Genomic DNA, 21,983 nt, shown 5'->3' with positions numbered 1-21,983 from the left:
AGAGACCAGTGGTATCCCAAGCGTGTGGCGGAGGGAGCTTGTCCGTGCACCTGCTCCAGCCCTGCGATGGAGCAGGTCCCAGCTCACTTCCATCCATGGGAAGCCCTGCCTGGAGGGACGTGGGGTGGTTGCTGGGGGGTCCAAGGTCATTGGGCAGCTGCCCACGTCCGCAGAGGCACGAGGCGCACGGCCCCTCCGGCCAGTCGGATGGAAACCAGCAGAGGCACAGTCCTGCCTGCTCCCCAGGACACTGCCCAGGGGTAGCAGGGCTGAGGACAGGGGAACGGGTCTATCCTCCAACCGCGCGTCCCCCCGCCCTGCCCACAGGCTTTCTCTCACACCACCGGGGCTCCGGAATCCTGCCCAGCCATTAGGCTGACCTCGAGGGGCAGAAACAGGGCGCCCTGGTTGCCCCACATGCTGTCTAACCATTCCCTTCCTCTTTTCCAGAAACTCCTGAGCAAACAGCAGGCACCGGGACGACTTCTAATTTAATATTATAAAAACCAGGGTGGCACAGAGCCAGGAGCTGCATCTTAAATTCCTAGGGCCACTAATGAGCCTGAACTCCCGCTGGAGCTGTCGTCGGGCCAGACACACAAGCCATGGCTGTGGCGGCAGAAATACATGGAGCTCGGCCTACGCCCGCCACAGCCACGGCCCACGGCGGCCACGGCCACCCCGCGCCGCGGCTCCCCGACTCGGCCGCGTCCGCAGGAACCCGCCACCTGCACAGGAGGCAGGACTCAGTGGTAATGCCACAGAGTGCGCGAACGAGGAGAAACTCCTGGAAGGAGACACATTTAGTTTTTTTCCTCTTTTGACACCTTTCTTCCTCGTCCAAAGGAAGTCTCTTAATTGAAGCCTGCAATGGGGTGTGCTCCCTCTATCACCAAGTGACCTTGGCACACAGGACGCTCCGCTTTTTATTACAGATTATACTTTTTTTTCTTCTGAGTCTCTAGAAAAAATAAGTGATTACAATTTTGTTATCTTCTTGGGGAAAAAAAGGTGAAGTTGACTGGGTTGGCGCTGTCTGCACAGTGATTTGACAATTGGAGTGACAGCGTAACTACTGAGCAATTTTTTGCACAATTCAAAAACTCATTTTTTTTGGGGGGGGGACCAAGGAATCAGTCTAACAAACACATCCCACTCTTGCTGAAAATAATTTCTTTTCCCAACTCTTCTAGGAATAAAACACTTTTAATGTATTTGTCAGGAATCGACACTTCATTTAATAAGATTAAAAAGTGACAATTTAAAGAGCAATTGAGAAGAGTCCCACATTCATCACGGGCTCGTAGTTCTAACTAAAGTCAGAAGTAAAACAGAAAAAGCACTGAGAATACGGGTAAACAAGCATCTGTGTACGGGTGGGGTGCACGTTGTCATCCAATTACCCGTTTCAGATCCAAAGTGCTCGGCGGCAACCCTGTCTTTGAGACCGCCATGCCCCAGCCCCGCCAGCCCCGGGCACACATGCACTGGACACAGGCCCACTGGTGCGCTCGGGGTCACCCCAACTGGCCCACCCAGCAGCTGCCAGAGGCGGAGGCTCTCCCCACAAGCCCCAGTGCCGTTTATTTTCACTCTCCCCCAAATCACGATCTGCAGTGAAGGGCGGGGGGCGGTTCTGGCATCCTATTTCTTGACCTGGGCGATGGTCACAAAGGTGTCGTTTCAGGGTAACTGGGGAGCATCACAGTCAAGGGCCTCGGGCCACGAGCTCCCCGTCTGTCCCCACGGAGGCCAGACCTCAGCTGACCTCTCCTCACACCAGTAGCACCCAGGCTGCACCTCAGAGGGCGGAGTCCCTCATCTGCCCTGGCCCCCTCATGACTTGGCCGTGTGTCCTTCCCCACACTTCGCAGGGGCGTCAGCCCCCACCCTCCGCTGGGACGAGGACTCCGTGGGCATCGGGGACTCCTTCTGGCTGCAGGCCAGGCCTCTCACCTGCACTCCCATTTAGCTCCATTGGCCTCTTCCAGGTTTGGGGCCATTCTGGCCTGGTCGGCTGCAGGGAGGCGTCCTCCACAGGGCCAGCCAGGGTTGCGGGGATGCCAGGCCACTGGCGGCCCACTCATCCCTCGCTCCTGGAGACCCATGCTTCGCTCTGCCTATGTCAGTATCTGCGGGGCCACCCAGCAGCCCTGGCGCCTCACCCCCCTTCAGAAGGCGCACACAGAGGGCGGAGCCCGCCGGCCTGGGAACAGGAGGTAGACCAGAGCGGCTTCTGCTGAGTCGAGCTTCGTCGACGTCTGCCTGGGGCCCAGAGGGGCTTCCACGGGGCAAGGCCTCTGCTCAGGGCCAGGAGACCTGGGGGCGGCCAGCCGAGGGGCGCGCTGGGGGCGGGGTGGGGAGGGGAAGGAGGCGCTGCCCCAGCCTCCCTGCCGCCCTGTGCTGGCAGCTCTGCCCCCTCTCCCCCCTCCTTCCCTTGTCTGCGGAGCCAGACCTGGGGCATGCGTGGAAGGTGCAGATGCTGAAGGAGATCTGCGGGGGGGGGGGGGGGGGGGCAGCAGGCTGCTGGCCAGGCAGCACCCAGGGGTGGGCGTGTGCCTCTTCGGGGGGACGCCGAGCTGCTGCCAAACCCGTGGCCCAAGGCGATGTGCGCTGTGGGGGTGCGGGCCCCCCAGTCTGGAGATGGAGCGTGGGAACCATCCGGGTCCCCACCAGCCCGCTGTCTCTTCCCAAGCCAGCAGCGACCGCCTCCGAGCCCCAGGACTCCTCTCTGGATGCGGGGCTCCGAGGTCTAGGAAGCAAGCCTTCTAGCGAGTGGATACGCGGCGAACGCCTGAGCTCAGGCCCCGCTGGCTCCCTGGCACCTGCTGCTCCCCACCAGGTAGTGCCAATGCCGCCCAAGGAAGTGCGTGCGAGGGGACAGCGATTCTCCACGCTGACCTACCACCGGAGACTGGTGCTGTCACCAGCGTCACACGGGGTTGTGGGAGCCACCCTCCTCCTGTGACATGCCTGGTACCCCTCAGGGGCTCCAGGGACTCCCCACAAGGTGGGGAAGGGGCAGCTGGCTCTGTGGCTCCTCTTCCCCAACCCCCCCTGTCCCTCCACGCCGTGTTCAAACAGACTGTTTAGTCAGGTGGCCCGATGCCCCCTACCCTTCCCATATCGATAGATCACTCGAGACCAGGTCACACTGGGGAAAGCATTTAGTAAGTCGACCCAGTGACTCTGTGTCTGCCCACAACCAGTGTGTGTTCAAGACCCCAAGACGGAAGTCCGGGTAAGTCCACCCTCCTCCAAGGGGATCACAGGGTGTGCAGAGGCCCCGGGCCTGCATCTGGGGGCCCCGAGGTCCGCGGTGCCCAGCCAGGCCACTGGGTGGGCCCCAGGGTGAGGAGAGGACAAGCAGGCAGAGGCCGAGCGGGTTACGCAGGGTGGTCGGCGCCCAACTGGAAACCACTGTGTAGGAGGCGCGACAGGGCTGGCTCGGCCACCGCAGTCGGGAGGCCCACTCCGTTGAGGACGAGGACAAAAGCTTCCGAGAACTGCTTTTTGTTCTAAACCCCGGGTGTGCAGTACGTCCTGCGGGGGAGGCACAGCAGCGCCACCCAACAGCCTCAACCTGCCGCAAAGGCGCAGTTCCCTGTCCCCAACCCCGACCCCCGCTCGGCCACCGCGCTGACACTTATATACACATTTACATACTTCGGACCCTGAAATTAGCAGGTGGCTTAGCAACTCCTTCTTTGTCAGCCTCCCAAGCTCAAAGGCTGGATGCGTCTCAGGAATGACAGGTTAATAACTCAGGAATTCGAGCGATCATTAACTCCAGTGTCATTGGATTGATTTGCTCATTGTGTATTTTGCTGAACTTCCTCGGAGGATTTTCCCTGTCAGACCAGGGGCCGTGATGAGCTGCGTCTGTGCTTCACTCGGGAGACGGGAGACGTGGGCAGTGCTTCTCTGCTCCACCCCAGGCTTAACCGCTCAAAACTAAGGAGGGAAATTACAGCATCAAGAGGGATGAAAACAAGGGATGTGCTGTTTAAGCAGTGCAAAAGACGATCTGGAACACCTATGATTCAGCAAATGGACAATAACTAAAAGAAATTTTTAAAAAATCAGTTCCCACGGCAATGTGTTCCAGGAAAGTCAGCACTCTACAGAAACCCACTGCCTTCGGGTGCCTCCGGGGAGCAGAGGCCACCCCCTGCCCTGCACGCGCCCCTGCTGCGCTGTGCTTTGTAGGAATTCCGACACCACCCATCTACCGCTTCCCTCTGTCCCCCTTGCCCCAGTGACATTAGAGAGGTAGGGTGTTAATGGTGGACTTGATGAAGTTTGAAGACCCATTTTCTCCCCCTGGAGACCAGCCTGATTTGAACAAATTGAGGAGAACAAAGCAGCCCCCTTTCTGTCCTTGGGAGAACGCCTGTTGTGTGTCCCTTTTTGCAGCGGGCTCTGCTCCTCCCTGGAGGGGTCAGGGGCAGTCAACAGAGATCCCTCCTGGCCGGGGGGTGGGGGTGGGGGTGGGCACCAGTCCTTGCCTCTGCCCTCAATGGGGCCTGGGGGCCCTTTACTGGTGCTGCCGGTTGGGGGAGCGAGAGGCGGAGCCGGGGCTGGAAGGCAGGGAGCTGCCGCTGGGGGCCTGCAGGGCGTGGGGGTCGAGCTGCGGACCCGGGCCAGGCTCCCCTGGCCCCGACTCCTCGCTGCTGTCCTCCTTATGGCTGCTCTGCTGCTCCGGACACTCAAAGTGGACACAGTGGAACACCTGGCGAGAGAGAGCAAAGGCCCGTGAGCGATGGCGGGTGTCCTTCTGGGCCGGCGGCCCCGGGGCGGCGGCGAGAGGCTGGTGCACCTGTCTCAGTTGGGACAGAGGCAAATGGGCTGAGGGTCTGTGGGTTACAGGCAGTAACACGGCCTCCTAGAAAATGTCCTCTCTGGATTACTCCATTTCGGGTTCCTTTTGTCACAGGAGCGCTCTTGTAATTAATTGATGAATCCCTGCCTCTGGCAGTCGGGTTAAGAGTCACCAGGGCTTGACTGGGGTGACAGCTGCACATAAAAACCCCTGCGTCTACGCTGCAAATGGGTGAGTTGTTCGGGCTGTGGGTTAGATTTCACTAAAGTCGGTATTTAAACATAAAGTGAGCAGGGCGTCAACCCCCTGTGGGAGGACCAGGGCCCATCTCCCAGGGTCAGATCGAGTCCCCCTGTCAGGCGTCTCCTGTGCCCTGGGGGAGGGAACAGCTCCGACACGCTGGGGCCAGTCTGGAAGGAAGGCCCTCCGCGGAGGGTGGAGGCCGGCCGCAGGAGCCAGGCGGAGCTGGCTAAGCCTGGGTGCTCTGTGCTCAGCAAACCAGGGGGAGGCCTGCCTGGCCCTGAGAATTCACAGCATGCGGTGTGTGCGGGTGTGAGCCTGACACGCGGCTGTGAAACAGGTCACCGCTGGTGTGTGAGCTGGGGGGACTGGCGACGGCCAGGAAGTCTGTGGGAGGCGGGCCTCTAGGGCAGCCGCCCTACCCTCCCTGGCACACCCGGATATTCCTTTCTCTACCAACACTGCCTGCCCCGAACTCTAAAGGGGAAGAACCCCATCCTCTGCACCGTGGTTTTTGGTGTGGGTACGCAGATCCACTTTCCAAGGGCGTGCTGGCGGTTTTCAGGGAATGAATTTCCAGATCCTCAACCCCTATATTTCCTAAAACTGCCTGCACACATGACTGAATTCACAACACCCTCCCCACCCCCACGGAAGGAGAGCACAGCAGTCACCTGGCCTCAGCGAGGGGCCCTCGCACCTCCTGGGCCCCATGAGAGCGGGGCTCCGCCCGTCAGATGTTCAGAATTCAGAACTGATGGGTAATCGGGACTCAGGTGATTTTTTGAACATAATTGAGACTTTTCCAGAATTTAAACATTTTCAAGATACACTGGCTAAAGCCCATGAGTAAAAGTCTTGCACGATGACTACAGATTTGCTGTGCCTTATTCAGGGAGTTGGTTAAAATCTATTTTAGTGAATCGTGTCATTAAATATTTACTTCTAGTAATTGGTTCCTCATCTTCCATCCTATGTTTTTTTTTACCTCCTATTTATAAAAATAATTGTATTTCAACTTAATATTTTCCTTTTCAACCTTACATGTTCAAAGGGTTATTGTACTTTTTCCCAAAGTTCTTTTAGGAGATAAGCAAAAAAAATGTTTGAAGGCCCCTGCTGCTGTCTGTCCTCAGAGGAGATTCTAAGCCCTCAAGAGAGTGCTTTTAAGTTAACAGGCAGGGCCTGGAGGACAGAGGGGCATTTGGGGGTTAGAAGTGTTTCGGGCAAGCGGAGTAACACTGCTGAAGACCCTCAGGAAGAGAAGGCCCAGTGTTGAAGGAAAGACCCGGGTTGGTGAGGCTGGCGAGGTGTCTGGGGAGAACATTCCATGACCTGCTCGTCCCATGAACACCGCTTCCCACAGGGCTGGGCTTGTACGTCAGATCCAACAACAAAGGCCCTCCAAAGTGTGCGCGCTGGTGATGAGGTGCCAGGTGTTTGGACAGACTGGTCTGGTCACCAGGGGCAGGGTGGCCTGGAGATGGAGGACAGTGGGGTCAACTCAGGGCCAACGGTGTTGTCCAGGGCAAGGGCTGAGCGCTCTGGGCCGCAGGTCACAGAGGCCTGTGAGGAGGAAGGGAGGGGCTGTGGTCCAGGAGGAGTTGATGCCTCACGGCATCAACCTTGGCTACCTGTTGGAGGTGAAGTTCAGCAAAGTGGGACAAATCCAGGAGGGGGCCCAGACTGAGATGAGCTGGCACAGGAGCTGGAGCCCAGGTGGAGGTGGGGGGAGAGGCAGCGCAGGAAGGGCTGCACAGACTCACTGGGGAAACTGAGGGGTCCGAGGAGGGCTGGATCCAAGCAGGAGGCAGTGGCAGCCAGCGGCAGAGGGTCAGCTGGAATGGGGCATAGGGGTGAGTTCTACTTTCTGAGGGGCCCCATGGCGCAATGGTCCTACACACACTGGGGTACTGGGCTGGTGATGTGCCAGGGGATTTTCGGGGGGAGGCCAGAGTCCCAACAAACACCTGCGAGGGCCCTGGCTCCCCTAACAGTACGACCTCCTCCCCAGGCTCTCTCCCTGTTGTCCCCAGCCTTCTGCTAAAGAAGTAAGATGGTGAGACCTGTAAGGGTGTCACTAAACTTTGGTACGGACATGGAGTGCATGCCTGGAGCCCGTGCAACAGCCACGAAGGACAGGCCGGGTGACACGGGGGCATGGCATGCTCCCAGCCCACAAGGGTGGGACACACTGCTGGCTCTTCCCTGGCCACCCAGTGCTTCCAGGAGAATGACAGCGCCCCCACCCCTCCTGCTCCCTCGTGGTAGGGTTCCACCCTTTCTTTCCGTGGACCTGTTGGCTGGACCGGAGCCACTCAGCATCTGGTGTGCCCACGTCTGGGGAGTCTCTTCTGGATAAGGGCCTGTGTGCAGTGGCTAAGGCGCTGACACTCCAGGGGTGGGCAGGACGCAGGGCAGGGCTGGTGGGCCCCTGCTACTCTTCCCAAGGGAGAGCTGGGGCGGGGAGGGGGGTGGGCAGGGAACAGTCCCTCCTTCATCCGAGGGCTCGATGTCCTCCACGGCTGAGCACGTGCGTGTACATGCACTGTGCACACATACACACGTGCGTGCACACACATGACCTACTGCAGAATCAGGTGCACAGAGAAGACAAGTATCAACTGCAAGATTATAGTCAAAATATAAATTCTGTGCTTACCTTCCTGCATCACTATTTTCTCCATGTTCCCACTTAATTCATTTATCCACTGCTGTTTCAAATTTCACATCTCAAACTCTAATACGAACACTAATGGAGGCCATGCATCTCCAGGTCCGCCGTGTTCACAGGGGCAGAGCTGGTCTCTTAGAGGGAGCAGATCTCTCTCTTCACAGCTCAGACTGGGCCTGCTCTCGCCATGGTGCTCCTGGGGGCCTCGCAGCATCTGTCCCTCCTTCCTTTTCCTTTCTTCTCATCCTCCCTGCCAGTTAGAGTAAATCCCCCTGTTTGGGCCCATCTGCAGGTACTCACCTGTCCACAGCCCTATGGGAGGGCCTTTTATGATTTTAAACGGTCTGGGCCATCAGCTCTGACTTGTACCATACAGGGCAAATCCAAACGGCCTCTAAGTGGCAGCTATTAATCCATTCTCCACCAGTTTAACATTCTTTAAGTTTTTTAAGGTTTTAAGTTTTTCCAGCTGCCAGCTGCCTGATGGCACTGCCCTGTGGCCCCGGGGTGGGCATACAGGTGACCAGACAGGAGAGATGGGCCCCCTCCGAGCTGAGCTTCAGTCTGGGACCCAAGGGTGTCACTGAAGGACCAATGAACTTAATTTTTATTTATTTATTTTTTTACCAATGAACTTTAATGTGGGTTCCCTGAGCATCTCCAGAGAGCCGAGCAGGCTCTGCCAGAATCAAAGGCAACACACAGGAAACAGCTAATTTTATTAAGTCACAAACAGTGTGGTGACGATTCTAAGTGGAAAAGCAGTTTTACAAATGGAAAAATGGGTAAGGCCTGGAGTCAACAAACACGTAAAATGTGTAGTGGGAGTTAGAACGAGCAGGCAAAGAGTGGGCAGCAGTAGGGAAAGGAAGGGTGCTTCCATGTGCCAGGCACAGAGGGCAGAGGGACCCCACAGCCGTAGGAGGAGTAGCCAGAGGAACTGGGTTACTGGCGTTTGGAGGTCAGGAGGTCTGCATGTATTCATTCATTTCTTCATTCACTCCACAACTTTATGAGGCACCCCTGCACGCTCACCATGTGGGTCCTGGTTCCTCAGAGGATGTACCACCCAGTAAGGACAGCTCACACACTGGTGGACGAGTAAGTGGTTCTGGGCCTATAGGAGGCCGTGAGGGTATAGAGGGGTCACAGGCCAACTGGAGCAGTTGGAGAAGCTTCTTGGGGGAGGAGATACCTGAGCTGAGTCGGGAAGCTTGAGGCAGCCAAGCAGGAAAGGCCAGAGGAGGGAGCCCTTGACGCAGCAGGAGAGGGGAGGCTACTGTAGCTCTCCAGCCCAGGGTGATGATGGAGGGGAGGGTACACGGTGGGTGGCAGTGGGGGCATGGCTCAGGACAACACTATGAGGATCTGGCCAGACCCGGGCAGGGGGCCAGAGGCTCCGGACCGGGGTGACTCTTAACAAAGGATTAAATTAAAAATACTCCAAAGGAATACATCTTTATAGTGACAAATAAAATGTCTAAAGGGGGGAAAAGTGTCTAAAGGAAGAAGGTAGGGAAAGAAACCCTTAATCCTTGAAACACCTGATGTAGACTTCAGCAGCAGTTTGGGATACACAGGAAAGAATCATTTTTAAAGGAAGGTAAGAACTTGAAAACAGATGCAGTGAGACCTGCACAGGAAAGAAAAGTGGCTCCAAGGGTTCTCTGGGAGGCCTGCTAGGAAGGTGGTGGCCGCAGGGTCCCAGGGGGCTCCAGCCTCAGCCAACCTCTGAGGGCCTGTCCTCACCTTCAGATCTTTCTCCTGTTTCCGTTTTTTTTAACTTTCAAGTGCCACTGAGCACAGACATTGACCAGGTGCTGAGCAGGGTGGTGGTGGTGGCGGGGGGAGGGGGGGGAGATAGCAGGGGCTCCCCTGTCTATATGAATTTACTTTTCTGCAAAGGAGGCCACAGTGTGCCCAGGGTCCCACAGGTGGCAGGATTCTACCTTGGGGCTGAGCAGTTCCGAGCCCGCTCACCCCTCTGTGGAACAGCCTGCTGGCTCTACTGTAGGTGGTAACACCACTTGCCGCATGAACTGGCCACCATGCAAGGTCCTGGGCTCTTGCACCACTGGCTTATGCCAGGCTGGGAGCCTGGTCACCCAGAGAGGAAGCCGGGGCAGAAAGGGAGCCTGTTGTGAGGAACTGGGGCCCACACGGTTGGGGCAGGGCCCAAAGTGGCCTCCTACCCCTTGAAGAAGTGCCCACGGGAAGAGAGGCTTCAGGCCTCCGCCCTGCTCACACAGAAAGCAGGGGAGGTACCCAGGGGCTCAGGGAGACCTCACTCCAGCCATGGGGCGCAGGGTGCCCCCTGAAGTGTGCACCTGCTGGCATCACCACTAAGCTCCTCTGCCTCCCTCTAGGGGGAACATCCAGGTCCTGCCGGAGTTTCTCTTTGCGCAGAAGCTGTGAAATTCCATTTCTTTCCCGCACACCTTCCCAACACTGCAATACCCCTCAGAAAGGATGTGACCAAAAGTGAATGAGGCATACAGGGCAGAGTCGCACTACTGATTTATGCAAAACCATTACCACCGCCGCCGCATCATTTTCCCGTCCCCTTCTCGGCAATCATGTATCCCATTAGCCTGTTTGATTGCCGCTGCTCACAAAGGGGCACCTTCGCTGAACCAGCGTCAATGGCCTCTGGATCTATCCCCCGAGAGGAACTGGCTAATTTGGAATGTAGTCGTGTGTAGGGATCCGACACAGCCTTAGTCACTATCCGGGTGTCCTTTTTTGTAGCTGCTGTTTATTATCACTTTGCCTTTCCTCTCTGGGAGCCATAATTCTTGACATATTTGAGATAGTCTGGGGTGTTCTTTCCTTCGTGAGCCACCTGGAAAGGATGTGTACGGATGCACCAACCTCTTCTGGGTGACCAGGCTAGCCCCACAGCTGGCTGCTGGCCGTGCTGCCTTTCATTACAGGGTCTCCCCAAGCACGGTATGCTTGACAGATCTGCAAGAGTCTTAGAAGCAGAGAAGCCTCTGCTAATTTTCCCAGGTTGCACTAAGAGTCCACCGTGAACTGTAGTAGAAATTGGGAAAATTTAATACATGTTGATCCATGGCTCTACTTTGCTTTTCTGGTTTCTCCTGAGTAATTTTCACAGACTGCTTTCATGCCAGCCAATACAAATAGGATTCCTGACCCAAGCTTTCGACTTGCATTTCCAAGGTGACATATCTTTATAAAATAGATACCACCTCTCAGTGATATCTGCCCATAAGTCAGACACAAAGACACGGATTCTGAGTAATACCACCCAGAAGACTGCCTGTTCCACTTTCACGGCATCTGCTGTGGTGGCACCCTGCACCCACTCCACGGTCAATATGTGCTAACGGGTCCTGATGCTGGTGACAATGAACATCTTTCTTACACTCACCTCAGGAGCAGAGGTTAAGAGTCCCTCTGCAGACTGCAGGGATGTTTTCCTTTAAAAATGAGGCCCACACCAAAGATACAGATGCAATGAAACGCCGGGACACCTGCACCCCAATGTTTCTAGCAGCAATGTCCACAATAGCCAAACCGTGGAAGGAGCCTCGGTGTTCATCGAAAGGTGAATGGATAAAGAGGATGTGGTCTATGTATACAATGGAATATTCCTCAGCCATTAGAAATGACGAATACCCACCATTTGCTTCAACGTGGATGGAACTGGAGGGTATTATGCTGAGTGAAGTAAGTCAATCGGAGAAGGACAAACATTATATGGTCTCATTCATTTGGGGAATATAAAAAAAAATAGTGAAAGGGAATAAAGGGGAAAGGAGAAAAAATAAGTAGGAAATATCAGAAAGGGAGACAGAACATGAAAGACTCCTAAACCTGGGAAACGAACTAGCGGTGGTGGAAGAGGAGGTGGGCGGGAGGTGGGGGTGACTGGGTGGTGGGCACTTGACGGGATGAGCCCTGGGTGTTATTCTGTATGTTGACAAACTGAACACCAATAAAAAATAAAATTTTAAAAAAATAAATAAAAATAAAAACGAGGCCCAAGTGTCTCCAGCAAAACACCCCTTTTTATAAGCAGAAGTTCTGTTATGTGTTCATTTGAATAGCCCAGAACGTTGTTTTAAGACACCCTTTTTAGAGGGAGACATTTTCATTTTATTTTAATTTTTTTAAAATTTTTATTTATTTACGATAGTCACAGAGAGAGAGAGAGAGAGAGAGGCAGAGACACAGGCAGAGGGAAAAGCAGGCTCCATGCACCGGGAGCCCAACGTGGGATTCGATCCCGGGTCTCCAGGATCGGCCCTGAGCCAAAGGCAGGCGCTAAACCGCTGCGCCACCCAGGGATCCCATAGAGGGAGACATTTTCAGATTGTGAACAATACTTTTTCAGTATTGCTTAGGGGTAACAGGATGCCCAGACCATTTTGCATAACTACTTAATTCTAATAGGTACAAGAGTATACTTCTTGGTGACACTGCTTACGTATGGCAAGTTTTTAAGCTTTCCAATGCTACTTTCCCATATTCGTATAGGCCAGGGCTCCCACAGATCCCTGGAACTTTACAGCTTGGAAGGTTCTGGAAAAAGAGTTTTTTTTTTTTTTTTTTTAAAAAGATTTTATTTATTTATTTATTTATTTAATTTATTTATTTATAAATATTTTATTTATTTATGAGAGACACACACACAGAGAGGCAGAGACACAGGCAGAAGGAGAAGCAGGCTCCATGCAGGGAGCCTGATGTGGGACTTGATCCTGGGTCTCCAGGATCACGCCCTGAGCCAAAGGTAGACGCTCAACCTCTGAGCCACCCAGGTGTCCCTAGCCTTTCTAATACATATCATTCCAGGTAGCCCTGCAATCCCTAGTTACTTTTTTTTTTTAAACATGTGCACACTCCAGAGTTCCAGGAGAACCATTTACTCTCTCATCATACTTAATTTGGCCCTGGAGTGTTAGAGGTATCTTTGTTTTTTGAAAAAACAAAAAAACCTAAGAAAAAAAAAAGGGGGAAACATTCCAGTTCCCAGGTAGAACCTGGTAGGTGTGGCCTCACCAAGGCCCCCTTCCCACTGGAGGGTATCAAGGAAAGCTTGTCTGTGCCGCCCCCCTCCCCCCAGAAGGTCAGCATGTGTCACCCCAGCTGTGTGGGGCAGGTCTTCACCTCATCCAGGTGACATGTGTCTATTCTGTCCAGAAGCTCCAACTGCACGGAGATTGTGGGCCCAGCTCCTAACTGTTGGCTTGGCAGTGGGACATGGCTAGAGATGATCCTCATAAGCCAGATGTCTCCCTTTGTCTCCCTGCGGAGCGGCTCCTGGGCCTCACTTGCTCAGGTTCTGTGGGCACCTCCTCCTGGGCCAGTAGTTTGGTGTAAAGTACTTGCTGCTCCACTACAATATGCAGAAGGTCTGTGGAGTGTTTGGAACAATGGCATTTGCTCCCCCTTTCTCTGCCTAAGCAAATCTTTTATAATAGACATTTAAAAATAAAGATGCCTATAATAGGTCTTTTTTCTTTTCTTTTAAAGATTTGTTTATTTATTTATTCATGATAGACATGGAGAAAGAGAGAGGCAGAGACACAGGAGGAGGGAGAAGCAGGCTCCATGCTGGGAGCCCATTATGGGCCCCGATCCCGGGACTCCAGGATCGCGCACTGGGCCAAAGGCAGGTGCTAAACCGCTGAGCCACCCAGGGATCCCCAGGTCTTCTTTTATAATTATGCTACAAATGAAATATTTTCCTGCTTTTTTGTCTCAGTGGGAAGGAACCCTTAAGACTGAATTCACTCTCCTTATTTTAAAGGCAAGTGTCCTGAGAGCCAGGGAGTGAAGTGACTTGTTGAGGATCACAGGGCTGTTTGGGGGTGAGGCTGGCACCAGTGCTGGGGTCTCCTGGACCATACTCCATGAAGCTTTCCCTTCCTTCCACTCTCCCCTCTCTCCTCCTCTGCTCATTCCCTACTTTCCTTCTCTTCTTCCTTACTCATCAGATGGAGATTGTCACAAGTGATTCCTGAAAGCTTATTTCCCTCACAACCCTGCACAAAAGCCCTGGCTCTCAGTCTGATTTATGGAGGGGCTCCTGTGTGGGGGACACAGGGCTGGATGCTGGGACACACAAGATACCAAGACACCATCTCTACCTTCAAGAAGGGCAGTGAAGCAGGGACCTGAGCAAAGCCTCTGTAGTAGTATTGGGCAAACTCACAGGTGCCAGGCTGGTTTACCTGTCCCGTGCTCAGGCCCTGCTATTCCTGTGCTTCCCTTGTCTTTGGCCCATACCCAGTCCTGCCCCTGCGAATACCACCCCTGCCTTGCATATATCCCACAGGGCATCCAGGTGCCACCTGAAGCCTGGTTTGTGTTGGTTATTTCTACTCCTGAACACGTTTTATTTATGGGCATCGAGGCTCACTGTCCATTTGCTCTGTTATCTCTCTGAGTCTTCAGTTCTGGTGCTGACCGACCAGGAATCCTGGCCTTGAGAGCCAGCCTATGACTGCTCTGAGGTACACCTCCTCTGGGGGCTTAGAGCACAGCCCCTGGAGGATGTTGGAAGGGGAAATCCCAGGGGAGATGGGGATGATGTGACCAGACCCAGTGGGGGCGGGGGGAAATGTCTGGGAAATAACTACCACCAGGCCAGGAGTGAGTGAGTTTTTTGTTTTAAATCCAAAAAAAAAAAAAAAAAGAGTCCCTTTCCTTGTTTTTGTGTTTTTTTCCCCCTTCACTTGAGCCACATGTTGCTATGGGAACGAGATGGCACTGTGGCACTGGGACCCACGGTCACTCACTGGCCTGACAGAAGCCCGTAAATAAACTCTGCCTCCCTCCAGGCTTGGCGATGAGTGGTCCTGGAGGGCAGCTCAGGAGGCCACGTGTGGACTTTCTGTGCTGCTGCCGGCTCGGCAGCTCACTGCTCTCCCCGCACAGCAGCACAGGGTGTGCACAGGAGTCTGCCCCCTCCCCCCACACCCGGCCACAGTCCCCACGACACAATTGTGTTCCGTCTCTCTGGTCCCCGGGGCCAGGATCCTTTGACCCACTCGGCAGATGCGGCCCCTGCACTGCCCACCTCAGCTGAGCTGCTGGGGCTCACCGTCCTGCACGTCGGTCTCCACCACGACTGTCTCTCCACAGGGTCGCTGGAGCCGGTCCTGTGGCTGACCTCTACCAGGCACAAAGCTGCGACGTCCCTAAGGCTGGGCCCTGCCTTGGTTTCTCTCCTAGATGTGGGTGGGCTGGTGGATGAAGTGTGCCCAAAGGAGCCTTCTGCTCACCGAGTCTGTGCCAGGGCAGAGCTGGCTCATTTCTGTGGCTTCACTTATGTGTTCTGTCTTTTTGGGAGACAGAGGAACCTGGATGTTTTAAGGGACCAATTGCCTGGATTCTAATCCTGTCACTCACCAGGGAGGTGACCTTGGGCAAATCACTTAGCATCGCTCAGCTCTAGTTTCCTTATCAAACCTTGCTTTTTGCTTAAAACATTTGTACTGTGAAAACCATGCACTAAAGAGTGCATGAAATGCAAATATACAGCTTGTTGAATAACTACATAGTGAATGCCACGTAAACTCCACCAGGGTCAAGGACCCAGAACATTGCTGGTGTTCCTTGGTCCCTCTACGTGGCCGGCCCTTCCTGAGCCAAGCCTCTGCACCCTGAGGGAACCACAATTCCAGCTGTTTTTTTTTTTTAATTTTTTAAAAAATTTTTTATTTATTTATGATAGTCACAGAGAGAGAGAGAGGCAGAGACACAGGCAGAGGGAGAAGCAGGCTCCATGCACCCGGAGCCCGATGTGGGATTCGATCCCGGGTCTCCAGGATCGCGCCCTGGGCCAAAGGCAGGCGCCAAACCACTGCGCCACCCAGGGATCCCCAATTCCAGCTTTAATAATAATTATTCCTTTGCTTTCTTGTTTTTTTTTTTTTTTTTAAGTTTTACTACCTGTATCCACATCCTTATATGTGATAGCTTACTTTTGCCTGTTTCTGATGTTATATGAATATAATGTTGGCTTCTTTCCTTTGACATGTGTGGTACTCATCCCGTGGACCACAGCTCCTTGGAAGATGTACTATGCTTGGCTTATCCATTGTCCCTGGATGGACGACTGGGGGGTGTCCCGCTTGGGACTGGTATGAACAGTGCTGCTGTAAGCATTTTTATTCTTGTATCTGGAACATGTGTAAGAGCTTCCTTAGAGAATGCACACAGGTGTGAGATGCTTAGTCTTAGGGTAGATGTGCACATGTACAAGTTTATTGGATCTTCCCAAAACTGTTGTCTTCAGCGACTACCACAGTTTACATTCCCACGAAGCAGGATGCAAACTCCCTGCTGTTCCTCATCCTTGCCACCACTTGGTAATGAGTTACCTCATTTTTAAAAAGTGGGTAAGAGTAGGATCTACTTCACCTATGCCAATTAGATAGTGTAATTAGCCTAATGGGCGTGGAATAGGGCCTGGCACATAGTAAGTGCTCAGTAAATTCAAGCTGCTATAACAATTTACATTAAGAATAATCATTATAATAAGGGTCTTAAACTAGGACATGCTGAGGGATGTGGCATATTTACCTTTCCACTTACAAAAGTGTCTGGTTTTAGAACCTCTTCAGTGCAACTACAGAGAGTCTGCCACAGGCTCTCAATGGTGAGAGGTTGTAATACTAAATCCTTTCCTTTACATGTCTGGCTGATGCGCGAGGGAGAGATGGACGGACAGACTGAAGGGTTCATTCCCTCACCAGCCAACAAGCACTCTATGCTTACATGCACGGGGCCCGTGTGAGGTGCCAGGGATACAAAGATAAAAGAGACACAGCCTCTTCCCTCAGCTACATAAATTCAGTGAGTGAAAGGGAGCCCTGAGAGCAACCGACAGACTGGCAATTCCATCCTCAACTTCTGTTACTGACTTGGCAAAGGCTCTCGCATGGGTTCTAGTGAGCAGGACCCCAGCCTTTCTATATTGCAGACAGTTCATTTTCCCCACAACCGTTTCGTTCTCCCAGGGGCTGCCTGTCCCCCTCAGCTCTCTGCCTACTGTAAATCACTCCAGAACTTGCTCTCAAACCCAGGCTTCCATAAAAGCCATAAAGAGAAACAGGTATAACTTCTGCTCCCTTTAATACACTGGCTGCTTTTCAGAGATCCCCTGACAGATCCCCTGTGGACCCAGTCTGATCTCTGAGGGTGGAAGTATGCGCCTCCGTGGCTCTGCTATGACCATTAATAAAACGGGAGTGAAGGGTCCCACCCAGCCCGGCTCTGCCACGGTGACTGGGGTTGTGGCTTCGGATCTGCCATGAAGTGCCGTCCACAGGGCCCGGGTTCTACCCTTTTTCAGACAAGAGAGGATCAGTGAGGAAGCAAGGTCTGCCTCCTAGGCACTCAGAGGTGATAAGCAGTTGGAGCAGATGGGCAACCACACTTGAATGACCACGTGACCACCAGACTGGCAAGGAAGACAGGCAGACCATGCCTGAGGGAAGAGCCGAGGAGGACTATCCGGCTGCCGGCCCCAGGGAGAGTCAGACAAATGGAAGCAACCGAAGGAGAGCAGGACGAGAGGGCAGCTGTGCTGTAAGACATGTGTCTGCCATCTAGCGCTAGGCGTGACAGGAAGACAAAGAAGACACTGTGAGTGCGCAAAGAGGTGTGAGAAAGGTGTCCGAGGGTGAAGGCGAGGCACATGAGTCGTGTGAGAAGCCCACCAGGTGCAGGGGACATTACAGAGGAGGGTGACAGAGCACACACTGGAGGGGAATGAAAGGAAAATGTTCTCAGAAGCTGAGATAAATGACAAGGATGATGCGAAGTACACAAGGGGCAGGAGGTCATGGAAGGAAGTGGTGGAGTCTGTTAGGTAAGCATTAGGGACATTTACTGACAGAAGTCGCCAACGTAGCTAAGAAATGAAATGAATTCCTTGCTGCGGTGCTCACAAAGGAAGATGAGAGATAGATGCCCGCAGTAGACAGACACTTCCCAGAGGAGAGGGATGAAATGCCGCAGGCAATCAGAAGCGTGCCAAAACAGGTGATCAAGAAATCTGAACCTCCCGGTGGCTGGGGCTGCTGTCACCTGGGAGCCCGATGGCAGGAAGCTTGGAAATTAACAGGTGGCTGCTGCCCAGGGCCCTTGCACCAGGAAGGGCTGGCCGTGGGGGCAGGACACACACGTCTACACTGGGCAAGCTGCAATCTGTGTTAGCCCGGGAGGCCTTTGCTATTCCAGCAGCAGGCGGGATTTGGAGGTCGGGGTAGTTTCCAGTACCACCTCTGCCTGGCTGCCAGTAGCAACCCCCTACCCTCCAACACTGACACACTGTGCAGCCGCTTTCGGCCTTCTGCCTACGCAGCCCAACCACCACCCCTCCGAATGCTCTTCAAGTCACAGGCTACGCTCTCCTTGCCATCCCTGCCATCCGCTGTCTGACCTCCTCCCAGTGGGGCCGTGTCTGCAGCAGTCTTCCATGGAGGATGCAGCCAAGTTATTTATCCACATTTCTCTGTTATCCACACATGCCAACAACCAATTCCATTTGCGATTCTTGAAATTACCAAAAGCCTTTGGTAACACTCACTCTGACTAAATGGAGACCACTGATGTCACATGGCAAACGATGACAAGGCTGAAGAGAACCTGCCTCTCCCTATACTACCCTCAACTGCGAGAAAGAGGCATCCTGACCCCAATATTCTGATTGATGGCAGGGTTCTGGCTTCCATAGGACTAGTGATTGGGCTTGTCCTGGACCCCCCTGAGTGTGCCCCCCGCCTCCTTTCCCTGGCTGTCTGTGCCACCTCAGCTCTCCTCCAGAGCTGCCTCCCCCAGGAGTCCTGCTCCACCAGACTTCGTCATCCCCCTTCCCCTAAAGCAACCTTGTCTCTCACATCTCTGATCGCCATCACACTGACTTACACACATTCCCGCTGTTCTCTAAGACAGTTGCTACTCTGTCCAAAATGATGCCCCAGAAAAGAAATTTCTCTTTGATAGTTTGCTATATATATATATATATATATATATATATATATATATATATATATATATATTTTTTTTTTTTTTATGATAGTTTGCTATATTGATACCCAGGGAGATTCAGCACTTTCGTGTCTTCTAATGTGTTTGGAGAAAGACCAGTTTGTGGGTCTTGTCTTATGATCCCGTTCATTATTTATTTTATGATTAAGATGTTCCCCCGTGGGAAACACCACATTGAGGATTTCTTCCCCAAACAGTAAGGGAACTCAGTAAGGCAGCTGAGCAAGTTGCTCATCAACCAAAAGCAACGGATCACCGGTTAATTAGTGACCTACTGGTCAACGTGTTCAAATGGGCTGGTTGATGTGGTTGGAGCTCCCTGCACAGATGGTTCAGGAAACTCACCCAGGAAGAGAAATTCTTGCATTCCAACTCTAGGGTTCTGTCATGGGAAATTATTCTTCACGTGGTCACTGCGGTGATAGTGTTGGGGCTAAACCCTGAGAGACCCTCATCACACTCACTCCAGTGCTCCTTGGCCTTCTCAGACTAGAATTCCTTCTGCTGGAAAACCTAACTGCAGAGTCCCATGGAGGAATTAAAGGCAGAATTGTTTTGGTTTTTTTTTTTTTTTTTTTTAAGATATTACATAAGAAATAAGTGACTGCAAATGAAAAATATTACCTTGATCTAGTATTATGTAAAGATAAATTTAAATTGTTTTCTGATTTGATACATAATCAACATATGGCTTAATGTAAGTTTAAGTTGCAAGAAAAACTCGGACTTATTGGCAGAATTTTAAAAATATGCTGAGTAATGTAGGAACTGTTGAATCACTATATTGTATACCTAAAACTAATATAAGACTGTATATTAACTGTACTAGAATTTAAAATTTTTAAAAAGAAAAAATATGATATTTGGTTTGGGGCTCAAATATATATTAAGTACAGATTCAAATTTATTTTTGTTACCTTATCCAAAAAGAGGTGCTTTTTTGACCTGATGTTTAGAGTTCTTTAATTTTGTGTTAAAAAATATCAATTTATTTACTTCTATAATTTTCAGGTTTGTTTAGAAGAGGTAAGAGAGAAAGTTTCAGGCTTCTGTTTATGAGCTCTTCTCTGCAAGAAACACATTGTAGGCATGTATCATTTTTGTTCTAAATGAATAAAAAGGTGAAATGAATATAAATTATAATAATATTTTCACTTTTTAAAATGCGCTTTGTGTTTCTCCAGAAACACCTTGACGTGCTCTGGAGAATTTTGATTTGACAAACACAATACATGAATCCAGGGCCAGCTATGTAATATGCGGGGCTCAGCACAAAATAAAAATATAGAGCCTCTTATTCAAAAAGCAGGAAAAAAGCTTTTTCTTTCCTCTCATGATTTCTCTCCTGACACGACACAAAGTTTTCCTTTGTTACTAAATGTTATAATCCTGTGGGCAGGGGAACTCCTGAGGCCAGGGCGGACCGTCCTAGGCACCTGGGGCCTATCCTGTGACTCAGGTGGGATTCACACTAGACCCTGACCCTCCTTGCAAACAGTGAAAGGTAGCAGTAGTCATGGGACAGGCTAAGACGGGGGAGGCTGGCCAGGTCCAGGCACGGGGGGGTCAGGGAGTGGGTGGCTGAGAATCTGTTCTGGGAAGGCCAGAGGGGGCAGAGGCTGGCTTGTGTGAGAGCCGAGGCTCCCAGCGCCTGGTGGATGTTTCATTGTCCCATGGGGCTCCTCTTATAAAAACAATTCATAGGTAAAATTTTGAAGAATTCAAGATGGTGCCTGTGAGCATTAAACCTCAAGCATAGAGCCCCCTTCTGGGTGTAGAGCCCCACACAACTGCCCCAGTCACATGCCCAGGAAGCCAGTCCCAGACAAATCTGAGAAAGATCATGTTAAGGTGAAACTGTAGAATGGTTGGTTACCCTTGGGTTTCAGCATTACTGATTCCTATGACTCCTGTCTTGAACCAGCAGTCCTTCAGAGGTTCACACTAAACACACACGACTGCATAAAAAGCAAGGGCGTGATAAGCAGATGAAGTCAACAGGGTGGCCATATGATTGACACAGCATCTCGCCACTAGTGCTCACTCAATACCCACTCAAAGAGCAGAGAAGGTAAGTAATTAACTGATGTTGATTGACTCTAGTCTCACCTTAAAAATGGTGTGAGTGAATGCCCATGTGCCTCTGTAAGCCCACTAGGCATCCATATTGTCGAGGGGATGACAGTCCAGGTGTGTCTGGCTCAGCCCTGGTTTACACTTGCTATCCTGGTATAATTAGTAATAGTGCCCTTCCTCACACTCAAGTGTCTTGGTTTCTCTATTCACTAAGGGCACTTTTCTTTAAAAAAATTTTTTTTTAATTTTTAAAAAAGATTTAATTTATTTATTTGAGAGAGAGAAAGCATGCATGCATGAGTGCAAGTGAGCAGAAGGGCAGAGGGAGAGGGAGAGAGAGAATCTGAAGCAGGCTTCACACCCAGCATGGACAGAGCTGGACACAGGGCTTGACCCCATGACCCTGAGATCATAACCTGAGCAGAAATCAAGTGCTGAACACTTAACAGACTGAGCCATCAGGGGTCCCCTGTCTTCTGATCTAGAGGAACCCCATGCATTTCTCAGGGGCCATTTACATTCCAGAGAAAATAGCATGGCCACGTGGCTCAGGCCCTTCACCTGGCTGCTGCCCTGTGGGTGCCCAGAATGGGGGGAACAACACACCCACTCTTCTGTCATTAAATCCAGAAGTGAAGGAACACCTACAAATGGCATGGTCCACTGGAATGACCTAGGCCTGGGCACCAGGGGAGGAACAGGCCCATTTGTAAACACTGATGTGTTTGCCTAGCAAAGGATGAAACAGACAGTCAGACAAAACCAGCAATCGTCTGCCATGGTGGCTCCCGTGGAGGTTCCTTAAACACCATGTTCAGAGGGCCAAGGGGCCTCTAAAATAGCTGTTGTCTCGGAGGGCAGAAGACTCTGAGGACAGGGTGTGTGACCTCTCAAGGGCTCTGTGGTTGCCAATTCCACAGGGAGGCTGGTGGGAGTAAGCAAAGCCATAGGAGTTGGCTTTCATTTCCTAGTCAAGAGACATCTAGAAATGATAATGATATCCCCACTGTGCAGGAGCAGGACTTTCTTCTGTAGCAAGCTGTCTAAACAACAGGCCATTAGCAGGGAGAACAAACAGTTCCACTTAACTTGAGATGTAACATTTACCTGTACATCGTGAAATAACACAGTGTCTCTCAT

General features: G+C 52.0%; 1 protein-coding gene across 6 annotated transcripts in view; it reads right to left on the bottom strand.

The window, feature by feature from the left end:
• Nucleotides 1-1,187: 1,187 nt before the first annotated feature.
• BTBD9 (BTB domain containing 9) overlaps nt 1,188-21,983 on the bottom strand; it is a 410,681-nt gene continuing 389,885 nt past the window's right edge. For 4 of the 6 annotated variants that reach the window (XM_072833183.1, XM_072833185.1, XM_072833188.1 and 1 more), the window contains 2 exons: nt 4,509-4,732; nt 1,188-3,954 (listed from right to left, as the gene is read on the bottom strand). In XM_072833183.1, coding sequence (XP_072689284.1) covers nt 4,538-4,732 — 195 coding nt within the window. In that variant the 3' untranslated portion in view covers nt 1,188-3,954; nt 4,509-4,537. Of the gene's footprint in view, nt 3,955-4,508; nt 4,733-11,878; nt 19,873-21,983 lie in introns of those variants that run through there. The other 2 variants (XM_072833186.1, XM_072833187.1) reach the window with 2 other exon arrangements.

This window comes from Canis lupus, chromosome 7, assembly GCF_048164855.1.
Source record: "Canis lupus baileyi chromosome 7, mCanLup2.hap1, whole genome shotgun sequence".
In the NCBI taxonomy this organism is placed as follows: Eukaryota; Metazoa; Chordata; class Mammalia; order Carnivora; family Canidae; genus Canis; species Canis lupus.
This window is presented reverse-complemented; position numbering and strand designations above follow the sequence as displayed.